The following is an 18,888-nucleotide window of genomic DNA, read 5'->3' on the forward strand; positions in this document are numbered from 1 at the left end:
ACCTATTTATGAAGCCTTGATGACTGTTTTGCTTGAGTCTGAGAAAATGTATTCATTTTGCAATTTTAACTATCTGCCTGAAACACAACAAAATCCATTGCCGTGCAATGAACTTAAAGACATAGGTAGGCAGTGACACTCAAACCCTTCTATGCCTCAAACTACTGTGATTTTTCAATCAAAGCATTACATATGTAATGCAGAAATCTGTGATACAGATTTCCTTTTTGTCTTTTGAAATTCCTATCATTTTTTATCCTCTGTGGTCTTGCCCATAAGAATGGCAACTGACTCAAACTAAGTTTCCAAAATTGTATTCTCTGGTTTCCACAGATGAATTACTTGCATTTATGCATTCTTGTAAATCTGACAGCATTGAAAATTAGCTCTGTGGCACAAAACTTTTCTATCTGCCTTCCCTTGGCAAAGACAGCAACACAAATTAAATTCAATATTTGCTTCTTTCTCTATTTGACCTTCAGAAAACTGTGGATCTGTCAGCAAAGCAATCTTCAATTACTTAACCTTTATTACTTTACGTAAATATTTAATTTATCAATAAATGAGAAATAACTGACTACACCACAGCTCTCCCAGATGTTAGACGTAAATTATAGGTCACTCATATTTCATCAGAGAAGTAAGATTATTTACCGGACCCCATGAGATATTCTCATTGATTACCTCTTTCTCATCCAGTTTGGGGAAGATATCCTTGAAGAAAATGGTATTGAATATTGGATCAACAGATCCTGACTTGTAAGAGACAAGGAGCACAGCTCTCAACCTTCCATGTCCAAAATGAGGAACACTAGTCCTCATAACATGGAACAAATGGGCAAAATGTTGAACACATACTAATGGCTTACTAAAAACTTCAACTAGGAAGGTCATAGGATGCTTAAAATATGCTGGTTTTACTTATAAAGATCTTTTAATGAATTCATATGATTAATTTCTATTTACAATGGATTTCACTTAAAAAAATTCCTAACATTGAATGTGTGACAGAGTCTTTCAATGTGGAACACTGATGAACTTCGAGGAACATGAACTTTTTAAGACCCCAAATGAGGTACATTCCTCGTAATGAGGTACACTTGAGAGGTATGACAAGGGGAATTGGAAAAACAAGAATGATGAACAGTTTTGGAGGAGTATTAAATAAGAATATGGTACAAAACAAGTGCTTCAGGAGTCTGCTTAAGCAAGAAGGCAATGGGGAGAAGTGCAGGAAAAATGGGAACAAATTTTCACAGAATGCAAAAGGGACTGTTGGGAATGCATCTACAGAAATAATAAAGTTACACACAGGTGCTGATTGAAGCAGAAATGGACATAAGCAGAAATGGACATGGTAACTTCTCTCTTCTGGAGTGAAGACAAAGATTAAAAAGGACTGGAAAGAGAGTGGGGCCTGAGGGATGTCATAAAAGAGTAGAAGCTTAAAAGCCAAGTGGCTCATTTGAAAAATGACTAGCTTTCTATGGTGTGCTAATACAATGAAGAGATTAAAGAGAGTAAAATTATAACCAAAAATTGAAAATATGCAGAAAGAATTTGTGATAAGTTGGGAGTGGATGGGAAGTGAAGGCATTAAGGAATGTAGAGTATTGATTAATTATAGCAAGGGTGGGTTAGGTAAATGTGTCAGGCTGCTAATGGCAGGATAGATCGAGAAGAGGTGTAGAATAGGTTCAAGGCTACTAGTGGCTTATACAAAATGAATTCAATGCTATAATAGGAGGAATGCATCTATCACATGGAGGATACACCATGAATGGGGCTCGGCTACAGGGACTGTTAGCTAAGAAAAATCTTAGCCAGAGCATTCTTAGTTTGTTTAGGCATTATCAAGATATGTGGTCATGTATGTATGTGTGTAAAGATATATCTATAGGTATATATATATATATATATATATATATATATATATATATATATATATATATATATATATATATTTTTTTTTTTTATATATATACATATACACATATATAGATAGATTTAGATAGATATATATACATACAAACATACACAATACATGTGTATAGATAGATATAGATAAATGTACATACACACATGCAATAGGTTCCATCCAAGAGGTCTACTATTTTATCTAATACTAATCATAAGTCTTATTATAAGGAAAGTTTGGGATATTATCAGTCATAGCTGTCACTATGAAGACAGTATAGGATTTTTTTATCACTGGCATTAGCTTTCTTATACATGTTGAAGTAATACTGCAGTCTGCGTTATCATAGTGAGCTGGGTTGTATGAATTGGTGGTGCACTTCCAGGATTTTTTCTCTTTCCTCCACTGTAATGTGACTGCTGAGTTGTTATATTTAAGTTAGGGGTGTGGGTAGCAAATCTCCCCAATGAGTGTGTGGTGTGTGTGTGTGTGTGTGTGTGTGTGTGTGTGTGTGTGTGTGTGTGTGTGTGTGTGTGTGTAATGATATAAGAATGTATGCATTTTCATATGTGCATGGGCATATATTGCTGATTTGTTCATTTTCATGAAATGTTAATTATAAAATATTCAAAAAAAAGGTTTATGACATCCATTCCAGAATTACTTGAAACCTCATCGTATACACATGATGGTCACTTACCAAAATGAGAAGAATAAAACATCACCCATCCGACCTTATCAGTTAAGTATATCAACATATATATTGTTTGAGGGTAAGTTCTGCTTATGAGGGATATGCACACACATGTATAGCATTTGTGATTTGAAAAATATGGCATTTTTAAGCAGCCTTGATGTTTCCACGTTTAAGTTTAATGACTTTCAAGAAAGTGGGCTTTGTAACCTAACTGTTATAGTACACTGCTGATGCAGCATTCAATTCCCGCCCTAAGAAAATGAAATGGTTTCAGGGAAGAAACTCATAAAAAGGAGAAAAAGAAGTCAAGATGAATGCATTATTCACATAATAATGCCATCTGATTTTTTTGGCAAACAGAGTGAAATATAAAATAAAAACAAGTCCAGTTTAAAGCTAAACCATTGTGTGTGTGTGGGTGGGTGGGGAGGCAAAAGTGTATATGTGCTGTAGGTAAGCATGCGTGGGTGGGAATGTATGCGTGCAAAACCTTGTTGCCTTAAAGCATACACATCTCTGGATGATTCTCTTCAGATTTTAGATATTCAAAATATGTTGTCATCAAATTTTTAAAAAGAGTATAGCAATGGTAGTGTACTGGAGGATAACTATTATCAGCAGTTTGATCACTCAGATATGAATCAAAAAGGTAAAAAAAATCACTGCATTTAATCCACGATTCCATTACTTAAGTTCCTATTCCAGTGCAGATACTGCAAACCAGCATATAAAGCAGACATGTTGACCATGTAAGGTGCACTCTTCAGAAGAAATGTAAGACTCAAGTGTGATTTGTCTTCTTTGATGGTACAGTGGTTTAGTTATTCTGGGTCAAGCTCCATGGTGTACTGCATGTAATCCACTATCAGCTAATTAAGTTTGTAGTGTCAACATCTTACCTTCCCCAAAGCCATCAAGGGATCCATTGAAATACATAAACGGAATTCAGAGGGTAGAAATGAGATAGCAAAGAAGGTAACCATGTCTAGAGTCATTTATATTTACTACATTCTAAAGTTTGATATTAAAATCTTTTCACATATGTAATAATTTTAATATATACCCTTTACTTTTAGTTTCATATTCAGGATGTGTACTATGGAAAGGGCTGCTATGTTAATTTGGTGAAAGGGAGAAGGACTGCAAAAAACAGAATGGAAAATGACATAATAGCCCAAATCTAAACTACACCTCCCATTGTCACTTGTTTGTCAAACAACAGTGAATTTCACAGGTGTATTGTCCAAATAGGCCTAATCATAATAAACAACACTTAGGATTAGGATTAGGATTCATAAACAGTGCCAAACAGCATGGCTACAGTCTGAAATGAACTGTTATGCAAACTATGTTCCAAGGTGATAACAGGTATTAGTTTGCAAGAAAGTAGACTGACTGTTGTAAAGCATTGATGAGACAATGGTGCCTGACACAGAAACACTCCTTCTGGTAGGAAAATATTATTTGAATCAATGTTCATCCATCAACTTTATTAAGATACAGAATAGTCCCCTGCCTCCGTGTATTTCATGAGCTATCCACTGAAATTGTTGATGATATCTGTCTTAAAAAATTAAGAATGTTGCCAGAGGTGAAAGACCTATGAATACATCCAAGGAAATAGACAGATCACCCATTCCTAAAAAAGGGGTGCATTTTTTAAATCTGTATGCTTAAAGATATACATGGTTGGTATCTTATTGTCACATTGAAGCCTTGCTTTAGTATCATTCCTACGTTTCTATGTTACATGAGAAATTTGGGAAAGACCCCTTGGGAAGTCAGATGTATCTACAGTTACAGTTACAGTTTTAGCCCTTTAGCATCATGGCAATGTGTGTGCGCGCGTGCGTGCGTGTGTGTAATCAGGGAACAGGGGAGTGTGAAAATGTTAATTGAAAGGGATAAACATCAAAACTTAAAGTAGCATTACACAGAAAAGTATATTTAAGTTAAAATTTTGCAAGATCTTTAATATAAAAATATCGTTCGTCATTACGAGAACAACTAACGTTTATGGGGGCTGTGCAAGATACGAGCATAAAAATCTTGAAATATGCAAACCACTGGATATTTGTGCATGTTAGTGTACATTCTTTTTCATTGTATCTTCTTAGACAATTTCCTTCTGCAGTTTAAAATGTACAGACAGTGCTATAATTAGTTTCAATTTTGGTTTAAGCAAGGCTTGCAGGTCTACCCCCTTGTCAGATTATTTCTTTACTTGCACAGCCGAAGCAGAAGAGGAATTGATTCATAAACGCTGCTGCAGAAATGGTTCCTAGAAGATAAACGTGTATATTCGTCAAATGAGTAACGATGGTTTGGTTGGCCAGGTATTAAATACTATGGTATGTACTACACATTAAACTGTTAATGAAGAGATCAAATTCACTCAACTGTTTAATATATATATGAGGGGTCAGAAAGATCACTTTTGTTAAGGGATGCTTTTTTTTTTTTTAGATTTTAAATGAAAAGTGCATAACACTGTAAAATGCTCAATGTCACCCATACAGAGATCCATTAACTGCATCAGTTATATTATGGTAAAGGGTCCTTATAAGAGAATGACTGCGTTTATTTTCAGGTATAGTCTACATTATAAATAAACAAGCAGGTATGCAGTAACGCTTCTGAAGTTCGGCTTTCATACAGAGTTGCAAACACCACACGTGAGATGCTATGACAAGTTTACACACACATGCGCACACACAATGTATGTAAACAATTAGCTGGATGTGCAACACAGTGTAGTCGGATGCATGTTATTTAATACGTGGTGTGTTGGTGTGCGTCTTAAAACATGATCATTATGATACACAAACTGTCAGCTTATAGTTATAAGTTGGTATTGATAGGTTAAGGGACACACACACCAGGCACGAATATGGCAGGCGGAATATAGGTGAAACCAATGTCTCTTTCACAATAAACTATTCCTGTAAATAAATGAAACGTTTTCTAGAATGATAACCCTAAACAAAAATAACATTTTGCCATAAAACAGACGTCGCTACTGATATTGGCTAAACCCATTTTACCGATCTCATTTCCAATAAATCATTGTTAGCATAGCAACACTTAGTCAACCAAATGGGCATGAAGCGCACTACATTACAGCCCTAAAAATGCAGAATGATCCTATGTTTCCCTCACAACTGTCGCTTATAGCTGAAGAGCCCATAAGCATGTAAGTTAGCTGGCTGAAGCACAAATGCGCAACACACACACACACACGAGGGCAAGCAATAACTTCACGATTCTCAGTGCTGCACATTTCAAGCAATCCCCATCATTAACTTTTACTCGTCTAAGCTATTATGCAACTTAAATTCACTGGGCCCTTCAAAAGAATTTTACCACGTATCTCCTTCTACAAGTACATTGCATTTGCCTTCAGGTCGTAGCCTTTTTCTTAATTATAAAAACTTTTTTCTGAATATAATCAATATATGAACTCAACAAGTCATACCATATCATGCCAGTTTATAAAGGATGTAGGGTTATCTTATAGTTAACCAAAAGGGAACACGTTTATGTTAAAAATCCAGCCGTGAAATGGGGTTCTGTGTCACTCTGAAGTAGTCAAGCTTCACAATTTCCAAAACATTTTTATTTTGGTAACCGGAAAGGCCCACTGAAACAAGTTAATTGTTTTTCAAGGGGTAGATTATGGAATTAAAATAATGATACAGTGAAGAAATAAAGAATACAGCGTATAGTTGCTATTGCTGACAAGCAAGTTATCTAATGCAAAACCATACAAATATGTATAGGGGAAATAACATTCTTGTAATATTCCAGCGTTATTTGCAGGAAAATGTTAAGCATGCGTGTTGAGCTGTCCGTGGGGAGCTTACATCAATCTGTGAAAAAGGCCAGCAATAGATTCTGCAAAAAGCAAAATGTTTAGCAGTAATATTATCTTTTCACACTAGATCACAAGGTCACAGATTTCTGTATTTTATATCAACTAATAAAACAACTGATTGTTATCCTACAGAACATTTAGTGTATGCTGCTAACCCAAGACCATCCTTCACAAAACGCTGCCTTTATAAGCAGGGGACCTGAAAATTAATACGAACACTATAGAAAGCTCACTAATATTCCTGGCATTAAATAATGCATATATATATATATATATATATATATATATATGTATATATATATATATATATATATATGTATATATATATATATATATATATATATATATATATATATATATATATATATATAAACGCAAGACACAATCAATCAGAATTTAAACATCACACGCTTAAAAGTGGAAAAGTTTGCTGAACAAAAATATTTCTTTAAAATAACAGTTTAATAGCTAGACGTTCATAGTTAGAGTGCCCCCTGGTGCACAAAAAAATTATTTAAAAGGTAAACCTAGACTTAATCAGCAGCTCTCAGCAACTCGCTTTTAATGTCAGGGTCATCATTATTACATTTGGCCAGTTACATATGACTAGGACTCTTTGTGTATAACTGTACGTGCCTCGCATAATGACAGAAGAATTCCCCTACACAATGTGTGCCACAAACAATTTGACTTATTTCGAGGCCACATAAATATTAGTAGTAACATAGTAGGTCTAATGAAAGCTACCAAGATAATTTATGAAGGACATCCTTTGGAAGACTAAGGTGCAGTGTATCTACATTTTGGCATAAATTACTTATCTATATTTGTACTTTGAGTGTCAGTATGATACGGTGTACTTGTGTGGGTGTTTGTGTGTTTCCATCTACTGTGAATGTTTGAAGGTATCCGTCTTTATCTGTGGGCTACTCGTGTCAGCGACTTAAAAATCTATGCTATGTGCTCAGCTGCATGGGTTTAAGCAGGCTATAACGCACGCCGCAATTCTTTTAAGATATGAAAGTCACAAGACAGAGTAAAAGGAGTAAATGCACCAGAATGGTGAAAATATCTGAAATGTTTAATGCTTTCCTTCTACAGATTGTCTTCAATTTTTATAAACTTTCCTAATACTGTAGGAGTAGCAAAACAAAAGTGTAGCCAGGGTACCCAGAACATTTATTATAATACTAACAGATTAGAAAGATAAAATGAAGATTCAACATAAATGGACAGTTGCGCCTTACTGAATGGATGTGTGTTTTTAGGAAGTCCCCATGTAAAGAAATACATAATCCTACACTGAAAAGGTGTTGCATAGATCGGGCCAGCTCCGGGTGTGTATGTGTGTTGCTATATGCTTTTTTTTTTTCTTGCAATTATTTATTTACTTATTTTTTCCAAAAAAAGTATTTTTATTTTATTAAGAAAGCTTTACCAGACGCATAATCACTATACAGTAATTTAACATTACCTTTACAATTAATATTCACTGAAAGTACAGAATAAATATATGCACTTTTTAAAATCTTTGTGAGAGAAAACATTAAAAGTGCTTCCTACAAAGCTGTTAGTGATATACCCAGTAGCTTTTTAAAAGTGCCTTGTCCTTCCCACCAAAAAAATAAAAAAAGAAAGAAAGAAAAAAAAATCCCTGTGTGTCACCTCATGGACGTGTTAACCTTTAATGTGACGCGTCTGTATATTCCTTTTTAACATGTAAAAATTAAACACTGAAAGAACAATAAAGCGTTGCAGTAACTCCCGCATGTGGGTGTACGTTCAATTTCTGAGCAAGACCCTCCCCTGCAGTTTTTAAACATGCAGCAAACTGCATTAATGAATGTCATAATCTGTGCCCCTGGCCTATTCTGCATTAATATTTAAAATGAAAGCCATAATTCCAGTATTCCCTGTGAAGAAGGGATGTTACTGCCAAGCAGAGATGTGTATAGTGACTTCTTAGGATCAATGGCTGGATCCACCATTATATACGGCACTGCCAAGTCTACGTTTATTATATAAAAATAATAACTGATAACATTGCTGGCAAAGTCTGCAAAGGCACTTCATAGAATATGATCTGAGTATGGCCATTCCCCTAAAGCAATTTAGGGAAAACAATTTAAAATCCACTATACCATGTTGCTTTCTGTTTTGGGTGATATATGAAATTTAGCTATCTAGAACCGGTAGGTGCTTTTCTCAAGGACTTCGAGGTAATCCGGCTTCGTCTGCTGGAGTTTGGCCCGCAACTCGAGGTATTCGTTTTGTGTTTGGTGGTCAGGAAAGACCTTGCCGGCCGTGAAAAATAATGTTTCTTTGAGCCTGGCGTCGTGTTGCAAGTCTGGGTACTGCTGCAGACCAGGCGGGTGGCCATGCATTTCCTTTAATTTGGGCACTGTGCCGTAGAGGCAGTCCACAAATGCCACGGCCGGCGCGGCTCGAGTCTCGCGCTCCCTGTCCCTTTCGAGCGCTGCACTCCCACCACCAAACAGCCCACCATTTTCGTGGAATGCTGCTAGTTCTCCTGCAGGACTCACTGCAGCTACTATGGTATTAAGTTGCGAGCTGGACACGGCCAAGCTCCACTCTTTCTCTTTCTCTATTAAAGTTCTATAGTTCGAGTGATTCTCCTTGGTTTCGCTGAACTCCTGTTCACCGATCTCCTCCTCGCGCGGTTTGTAGATCGGATTGTTGCACATCTGTGTTACAGGGTGTGGTATGTAGTCGTAGACGTGGCCCGGGACCTTCTCAGGAGAGTTGCTGGGCCTGTTTTCAAACAGCCTGCACTGCATCTGGATGCCAGTTAAGTCTATTTCCTGTTTTTTTCTGAAGGGCAGTTTCTTACGCCTCCTAAGCACAAAAGCGAAAATGCCTGCAGCAATAAAGACTGCAGAAAAAAATAGAATTAATAGGCTAAGAATGAGGACAGAGAGGGGAACTGGACCACTATTTGGAGGGAAATCTAGTCCAGTTGAGCTGGTGGACAACACAGGGTCTGAAGGCAAGGCTGGTGAGACGACCGCTTGAACCATCTCTGGGCATATCATCTCTAGCTCTATAAATCGAAGATCCTTGCCAGCTAAGACTTCCGGGGTTCGGCAGGGAACTTCTCCCGCCATAATCACTGGGCTCAGTTTCTCTACCCACTGCTTTAGTGGTACAATATCACAGCCACACTCCCATGGGTTGTGGTTCAGGTCAATCTGCACAAGAGAATTAAGGTGCTCCAGGACGCCTCTCACTGTCAGATATAAAAAGTGGTTGTTTCTCAGGTTTAAGCGTGCTAAAGACGTGCCTGCAAAAGTGTCAGTGGGCAAGGTACGCAATAGGTTGTCGTTGAGAAACAAAAGTTGTAGGTTGGGCATCAAACTGAAAGTGGCAGGTTGGATCTCTCGCACGATGTTGTACTCTAAGTACAAATAATTTAAACTTTGTAGCCCTCTGAACATTCCAGGTGTGAGCTTTTCTATATCATTTCCGTTTAGGTACAAATTCTTTAGGTTAGGAAGGTTGATGAAGGCACCATCCTGCACGTAAGAAATACGGTTATTTCCCAAGTGCAAGAGATCCAAGCTGGAAAAGTTCCAAAAATCAGATCTGTAGATTTTCTGAATCAAATTGCCACTAAGATATAGTTTCTTTGCATTCAGGGGCCTTGGCAGCAGTTCCGATACGTTGACAAATCCTCTGTCTTTGCAGTTAACTGTTAAACCTAGGTCGCTGATATGTAGGCTACAAGAACAGCCACTCGGGCAGATTATGGGGATTGGGGGCCTTGTCTGGTAGGCAGCTATAGGAGGCTGATTTTGCCCTATATAGGGACTGCGAGAGGTGGCAGAAGGCCGAGGGACACGAGGCTGCTTAGTAGGTTTTACAGGTTTGTTAGATGTTTTATATTCAACAGAAGAAGCAGTGAAATGGAAAGATGATAACATGGACGAAGGTTTGGTGGGCCATGCGTTGTCATTGCCAGATGTCATCTTAGGGATTCCCAGGCTGACTTCCAGTTCAGCATCCGATAAATGAGGACACAGTTTACTTCGTTTAATCTCTCTCAGATCTTTTCCATGGAAATGGAATGGAGTCTCGCACGTAATATCTCCTACTAAAGCTGTGTAAGGGATACTTTCCAACCAGTTTTTCAGCTGCAGTATATCACAAGAGCAGTTCCATGGATTTTCTTCAAGTTGTATTTCCATTAAACTCCGTCCAATGTATTCCAGCATTCCTCTGTAGGATAAGATTTTTAATCGGTTCCCTCTTAAGTCCAAGTGAGTCAATGAAACTGACCTAAATAAATTTGTGGGAAGCACCGGAATTAGATTGTCATTCAAAATCAGAATTTTCAGTTTAGACAATGTCCTGAATGTTCCACTTTCAATCCGTTTAATGACATTATAATCAGCTTGGAGATACTCCAAACTCTCCAAACCAAGAAAAGTATAGTTTCTAAATGCTTCCAGTTTGTTCTCGTGAAGGTAAAGCCTCCTGAGAATCCTCAAGCCAGTGAAGGCCCCTGCTTGAATGTCCTGTAGTGCGTTGTTCCCTAGGTTAATGGACACTGCGTTGTTTAAGTGTAAGAAATTGTCAGCATATAGCTTCCTCATAGAGTTCTTTTGCAAATACAGTTTAAACGGTCTGGACCAAGACTCGGTTATCTGGCTTATATTTGTAAACCCCTTATTGTCACAATGCACGTGAAACATACTTTCTTTATATTCACAGTAGCAAGGATCAAAACAGGGCTCATCAATTTCCTCCGACTCCTCCAGTAAGGGTATAGGTGTAGTCCATCCAAGAGCTATTGTGCTTATAAAAGTTACCCACAGCATCCTTCCTTCCCTGGAGCTTGTACGTCGAAAGGGATCGTCGAACCGTCCTGCAGCACTAAAAAAAAAACAAGAAAAGTGGTGTTAGTTTATATGCAAGGCAGTGCAAACAATAAATTCCAGTTCCTCCAGCTAGAACAGATTTCAACAGAAGCATATATTTAGCGATCCCAGTTGCCAAGAGACAGTGAGCATCTGAAATATAAGAAGTCACAGAAAGCATGACAAAGACAAACAAATCACGTATTTACTTTGTTAAATTAGTGTGATAACCCATGTTCAAAGTTTCAGCCATATTTAGACTAACTATACCCTCGCATTTATTACGAGAGATTTTTACTTTAGTAGTTTACTTAGGAAATCATATCCAAATCTGAAAACAGAAAGATAGAAATATTATATAATATACTTATTTAAAATTAATTAGGTAATGTATTGTAATAGGTTGTTTGCTTTATGGAATTATTCTATCCAATTCAAGATCTGCTGTTGCTAGCCTTTAAAGATTACAGCACTCCACTACTGCTATGATTCTCACTAAAACTGCAGTAATACTGGAATTTAAAAAATCCTCATTTCTAAGAAAAAAACGTTACATGCAATGAAACTCAAAATATCTGCCTAAGCTATTACAACAATTCAAGTAATTAGTTGATATCACATTTCAATGAAATCAGCAAATTCGAAGAGAGTGCAATAGCTAAATGGTGCTGAGTCTTGGAGGAACTGTGATTTAAAGGCTAGCTTTGCATGCAGGCAATGAGATACGAGAAGAGCTACAACAAGCTGTCAATAGCATTCAGTCAAAGAGAGACTGGAAAAAGAAAATGCCTCCGGACACCTGCCTTATGGATTAATAGTAGGGATGTATTCAGTACAAATCTCCGTTAACATTTAATGTAATGCAGCACCCACAGAAACATGAAAACAAAACAACTTATGCATGCATAACTGTAAAATGCACTTATGTCCTTCCTCTTGTTACAACATCTATGAAACAAAGTTTGCTGTGCCGTATCATAAGGATATTTTATACAGTTCCGAATACAACAAGAACTTGCATTCTGTTAAACTTATTAATTTAAGTGCAGCTAAATTAATCATTTTAATGATTTACAATTAACAAATACAAAATGCAGAATGCATTAATGCAAGTCAAGGCACATAGCTTGAGACTGAAAAGGATCCATATTCAGGCAGAAAAACCTCTGGAAGCAAAACACACACACATACACACACACACAAAACCAACCTCTAAGTGCACAGCCGTTTATCTGTACTGTCAGAAAAGGTAAATCTAAATTCGACAACATTGTACCAGGCAAATTCGAAATCAAGCTTAATTATATATCCTGGATCAGTCTCTTTACCTTTACACCAGCCTCCTTGAAACGCTGACGAGTTAAAAACGCTTATGTTCATCCTAATGTTTCGTCCAAGCTACAGGGATTATTAATACACTCTGCAATGCAATCGCACACTCACCTTTTGCGGTGAATTCTACCACGTCTGAAAAGAGACTACTTAAGGAATGCTGGAGCTCCCTCTCTCTCACTTTTCCTCCCTCTCTCTCTCCTTGTCTCTACTCCGACTGAAGCTGAAGCAAAACGAAAAAAACGTGTCTACGTGATGGGAATGTGATGTGCTTTTCAATAGGCTTGTTTAGAATGCAGTTCTTCTACTTGGCACACTCACTGGAGCCAGAGAAGACTGCAGCCTTAGTGCTCGGATGGAGCTTTCTCTGTTCATCATTGCACACTGACATTGGGACCCCCGATCACATGGGCAGCCCCAGTGTGTGTGCGTGTGTGTGTGTCTGTGGGCGCACTTCATTTGTCAGCGTCAATAATCTAATCTTCAAGTTAATGACTAAGTAAGAGTGGCATTCGCTAGGCCCAGTTCTTGGGACTAGGGTGCAAGCATTTGGGTTCAATGTACCTAAGGTTAAATAAGCGATCTCATCTGAAATGCTTTTCACAGTAATTCTCGAAAGGGGGTGTGGGTTGCTGCATGGTGCATAAGTTTCACGTCGCACTGCTGAAACTTCAACACCGAGTCCATAATGAAACAATGCTTGTAACATATAGTGTAAGTCGATGCAGCATTTTAGGTAAGGGTAGGCATCCAGACACATCAGTGTTACCGAGTGTGATTTCATTAATTATGCCTTTTAGGAAACATATTGGAACCCTTGTCAGTGTACACCAGATGCCCAAATGATTCCAGTCACTGGAAAGCTGGCATCTCATATCGGCCAGCTGGTGAAGGGGGTCATTTAGTTCTCCAGTGGTTTGGTTAGCAGTAGCAGACAGAAGTACCACATTAGCCTTCGCAACAGCAACTGGCAAATGGGAGCACAGAGATCCATTGTCTTTGTGTCACACTTAACCTCATCCAGCCCCCAAGGAGCCGAGTTTTCAGGCTGAAGGACTTTTATATTCAGTAAATACATGCCTCTAAAATAACACCAGGACTAATATGTTAGTTCTGATTTTCACACGTTTTAAGAGCGTTCATATATTTGTTGCAATTACAGTTTCGATAAAAAATACAAAGAATGTTAAGAGGTTCCAAAAATAAGTGACGTGCTCTACACTGCGTGGGTCCTAATGAGTTAAGTGGGCGGGATAGGACATTACTTTGAAAGTTAGTATTTTTAAATAAGTACAGCTTGGAAAGCAGAGCAAATATGAACAGGGCATCCACTGTTAGTGCAATAGTAGGAGCCATCCAGAATATCCAAATCCAGGTAAAAGTAAACGCCAAGAAATAAGTTGCAGCAACCGGAATTTAAAGCGCGTTTCCATTTATTACTTAGCTTCAGTAAACTGTTTTGGGGTACTTTGGCACTAATGCGTGGGTGTTGCCCATGACAGTAGGCAAATTCAACAAATGTGGAGATTTTCCGCCGAGAAATGTAGTAATACTGACAGCTTCTAAAACATACTGCCCTTATTAATTGATTTCCGGAATGAGAAAGCCTTCTTAATGCTGTAATATGCGGATTGTGCTGACAAACTCTTTTGTCTTTAGAGTAGCATGACAAACACCTAAGGCCTTATACAATTCTACACTTATCTGAGAAAGTGAAATACATGCAGACATGCATGCACATTAGCCTTATTATAGATGTATGTCCCTTGCACCATTTAGCCACTATGGCAAAAGCAGAAAGAACAGAATGGCTGTGCAAGTACCAGCTCTTAGCTTGTCAACAGTGACGCTGATTATATAATAGTGTTACGTTGCTTATGTAGTGATGCAGGCATATTTGTTGGCGCACAAGGGGATTTTTGCAATAATCGTGTTCTCGGGGGTGGGGAAGTGAAATCCAAAATGCCACCTCCAACCCATCATTACAAATCGCTACCTTTGCAGTAATTGATATCTCATATTTTTAACAATCGCAGCCATGATACCTTCTTGGTCTCTTGGTGTGCGAATATATATATATATATATATATATATATATATATATATATATATATATATATATATATATATAAGCATGTTCCCCCTACCTTACTTATATAAACAGAATGCATCAGCGCGTTACTAAAATGGAAGTCTGACAATACTCTCCCAACACACAGATTGATGTACGGGGAACCGGTTTCCAATCCAGCGGATTCATTTTCTCATCTGATGTCAAAGGCAGAATGCAGTTAACCGCCACATCACTTTAATCAGGATTAAGATTTGCAGTATTCCATTCCGGCAATTATCCATTATTGCTGGTTCAGGGCTCCCCACTCCTGACCACTCCTTCTGAAATAGGATCAGATGTCTAGCTCCTTTTAGCAAGGTATCCATTTTAATAAGTACATTTTTTCTCAGACGCGCGTTTTGCACAAAAGACACAACTTTAAATGGTGTAAAACATATACTCTCAAGTATTTTACAAAAAATGCAAGTATTCACTTGTAATAACGGCAAATCAAAACTACTCTCTGATACAACATGAACATGTTCATGTTAAACACTTCTCAGTGAGGGTTATCATTAAAAGTGTTGATGTTTTAAAAATAAAATGTAAAAAGTGTGTGTGTGTGTGTGTGTGAGCAACACACACACACACACACACACACACACACACACCGCGCGACCTCGATTAAAATAATACATTTTACTGTGTTATTGGGAAACATTAATGTATGTGTTCAGTCTATTTGATTGTGCAGCAGATACTAACATGGACACTTCAAACCACTTATCAATCTAAATGTGTGTGATTTATTGGAAATTTGTATAGCAAAAAATCTTGACGTACAAACCATTCACATTTGCACTGCACTTAGGAGTTAAATAGCCGCCTGCGACAGTTGCCGTTATACATCTTGATCAATATAAGCATTTACGATATTAGATGTGGAATATAATTTACTGTATATGGATTTTTTTTATTCGCCTAATCACTGTGGCACGACTGTTTTCAGTGACGGCTAGTTTTGTGAGACAGGAGTACGCTGACACAATTTTAGACTGGCATTCGTTATTTAACCTGCTGGATACTGTTATACTTTAGAATTATTCTGAATTAACTTACCCAGGTTACCATCACTAGTTAACATAATAAGAATGATACACAAGCACCGGACGGTCGAGTGCCAGCAGCAAGGAAGGTCGCTATGAAGAGTAAAATGATTACAGTATCACATACCCACTCATGACAAGCCCATAATCTCCGCTGCAGTGACCCAAATGCAGTCATTTAATGCTCAGGCCGGTCTGTCATCTTCATCATCAGGAGAGCAGCTGCCTCCCCACCGCGCAATCGACATCCATTCCGGTAAAGTGCAGGCACCACCATCCATCCCCTAAATTGGCTACTGCTGCCAACTGGTCCACCCTATGAGTAGGAGGCGGAGGAGGTGGGGTGGGAGCAGCTGCAGCATCGACGAGTCTTCCTCTCTCCCTCCCATATCTTACCCATCCCCTGTGGAGGAGAACTGTGGGAACTGGAGGGGGACGGTGGGCAATCAATCTCCTCCTGCTGCACGAGTGTCTCTGATCTGCTCTTAAAGAGGAATTCTGTTATAGCAGAGCACACATACACTGCCCCGGGCAGTGGGCATCTCTCTCCCTTGTTCAATTTACCCCCTCCCTTCACAGTTAGGAATGCATTTTCCTCTCTTGATTGGACGCACCTGTGCACCCGCAACCAGTATGGAACTATAAAAGCAGTTGAACGGAGCAGTACTTCAAGGCTGCAGCAGGAGTGCCTCCATTTGTTTTGGAAGTGCCAAACGTCGACGGGTTATGAAGGAACTTCGAAAACATTCAGACTCTCCGAAGTATCGACTTGTTTGATTGCCCTATTTACTAGTTTGCCTCCAAATATGGGTCTATAGGTCTTGTAGTTCAGTTATGACGGTTGCAGCAGTATTATCTTCATACCACACCTGAAGAATGCATTAGTTCCTTCCACGAGAATCATGATAAAGAGCACTAATTTGGAATGGTAATCGAATTTTGAAGATGTTACCAGAGGCTGACGATTATTATCAGTCCCATCTTTGCTGAGCAGCATTACCACCCTCCATCTTATTTACTTCTCTGCAGGCCTGCGCAATGCTTGTCTCGGATACGCGCATATGCGCGCCAAAGCAGCAGCAAGCTTTGAACAGCAATTCATACAGGACTGGAAACGGGCAAACAATAAATAAACACAATGCAGAAAAAACGTGTTTCTTCACAGTACTTCGCAAGCTCATTGTACCTAAAGCGATTTAGTGCCTTGAGGTAGACAACCACCTACTGATACCTCAAGCAATAACCGTTACCCGGTTTAGAGGTATGACTGTATCCATACATTACATTTAGTATATAAACATTTTTTTATTTAAAAGGAAGGGCAGACTAGTAGGCACATAAACATATTGCGCAGAAATTCACTGAAAATCCCAGACAGTAACATCTTTTGTATAGTCAGGGACACACACACGCACTCTAATTAGTGCATGATTAATAACTTTTAAGGCACTAGAGCAAAGGTTCTGAGCCATACCTCTCAACCTCTTAGCCAAGAAATCAAGACAAAGCATAAAATAAAGGGAAGACAAAGGCCCAAAAATAGGGACAGATTTTAAATATTGTTCTTATAAACCAGCATAACAGGATTTGTGTTAGAATGCGTTTTCTGAAAGCTGTGAAGTCTGAGACTCAGATGTCTGTCATTAGTCAGTGATTTCAGTCCTGAATGAGTTGCCAGAAAGCCACAAATTTTATAACAGACCAAAAAAAAAAAAAAAAAAAAAAAGTGGCAAAAATCTGGGCGTACTGCGAAAACCTGAACAGTTGAGGTGTGTGTGTGCGTGTGTTGGCTAGGACGTTATTGCCAGTAAGGAAACGGACGCACAGATTATGTATCAGTGTTATCTTAAAGCAGAGTCTCTTTCCTCCGTTAAGGAAAATTGCATTGCGTGGTAGAAAGAAAGTGGTAGAATAAAGTTAGACTTGACAAAAAGTGTTTGATTTTAATAACACTAAATTGTTTGGGCTGTAGTCCATGTTGGGGTTTCTTTATGGTGTGTAAACGAGTGTAAAATAACGCAGCAAGCTTTCTGTAACTATTAATACTGGGCAAGCTTCCCAGGAGATTAAAGATACTTCACAAACATGACAAGAAAACTGCAGGATATGTTATGTGGGATGATACAGTTCGGTGTGTGTGTGTGTGTGTGTGTGTGTGTGTGTGTGTGTGTGTGCGCGCGCCCATACAGAACAGCAACGTCTACCATGAAATCTAAAACTGAAACAGAATCAATGTATGTTGCAAGCACTTTATGTATGCAAGAGGTTTTTCCTAATAAGTTATTAAAGAACAGTGAGTAAATTAACGGAGTAAATTAACAGACTTAATCTCTTGAACTACACAATTGGCTGACGTCCGGTACAGAAGTGTTTCTCTACCTTAACCCCCCACACACACACACACACACACACACACACAGTACCAGAATGTAATCTGGCTCCCTTGCTACTCTGAAAAGGATAAACTGACATCAGAAAAGGAATAAGCGAATGAGTGAATGTTGTTGAATTACAGATCATTCGCAGTGATAACGTCTCCACTTTAACAAACAGAAGAAATCAGATCAGTTTATTATCTCTAAAACAGGGATAACAGAAATAAAGTGTTTAACGTAGTAGGAGAAACGTGATTATATTTACATTCAAACAATTTATTAATATCGTTTTTATTTGACAGGTGTCCCATCTGTACATTAAACTTTACCAACAGAAACCTTTTGTAAAATAAATCAGAACGAGTTTAGGGTTAATGTTTTGGCAACATGTAAACAGCTCTAAATTTGCTGAGAATCCACTTCGTAAAAACCAAAACGTGGGCCACTGTTACTGCCTCTCTGTTTTCGAGCATAACCATCTGTTAATTATATGCTGTCCATTTGCACAATATTCATGCACTCGTTTTTCATTTCATCCTTTCTCTTTCTAGCTGTTCCTCTTTTATAGGTTTTTATTAAACACAAGCGAGCCTCTGCATAACTCTCATACTGAAGTACAATTATTTTACTCAGCACAGTTTAATTAATTATCCTTG

The 18,888-nt window shown here is 38.2% G+C and overlaps 1 protein-coding gene across 6 annotated transcripts; it reads right to left on the reverse strand.

Annotated features, from left to right (window-relative positions):
* Positions 1–7,535: 7,535 nt before the first annotated feature.
* SLITRK3 (SLIT and NTRK like family member 3) lies at positions 7,536–18,249 on the reverse strand. Of its 6 annotated transcripts, none has more exons than XM_044069983.1 (2): positions 16,727–18,249; positions 7,536–11,382 (listed from the first exon to the last, which is right to left on the reverse strand). In XM_044069983.1, exons 1-2 carry the CDS (start codon positions 16,852–16,854, stop codon positions 8,673–8,675), a joined length of 2,838 nt encoding a protein of 945 aa, XP_043925918.1. In that variant the 5' UTR covers positions 16,855–18,249; the 3' UTR covers positions 7,536–8,672. The 6 variants fall into 6 exon arrangements, with proteins under 6 accessions (XP_043925918.1, XP_043925921.1, XP_043925920.1 ...); XM_044069986.1 differs by having other exon boundaries at positions 16,472–16,819; XM_044069985.1 differs by having other exon boundaries at positions 15,985–16,819.
* Between the last annotated feature and the right edge of the window lie 639 nt (positions 18,250–18,888).

Source organism: Protopterus annectens, chromosome 4.part1, assembly GCF_019279795.1.
Source record: "Protopterus annectens isolate FY-2018-M chromosome 4.part1, PAN1.0, whole genome shotgun sequence".
In the NCBI taxonomy this organism is placed as follows: domain Eukaryota; kingdom Metazoa; phylum Chordata; order Ceratodontiformes; family Protopteridae; genus Protopterus; species Protopterus annectens.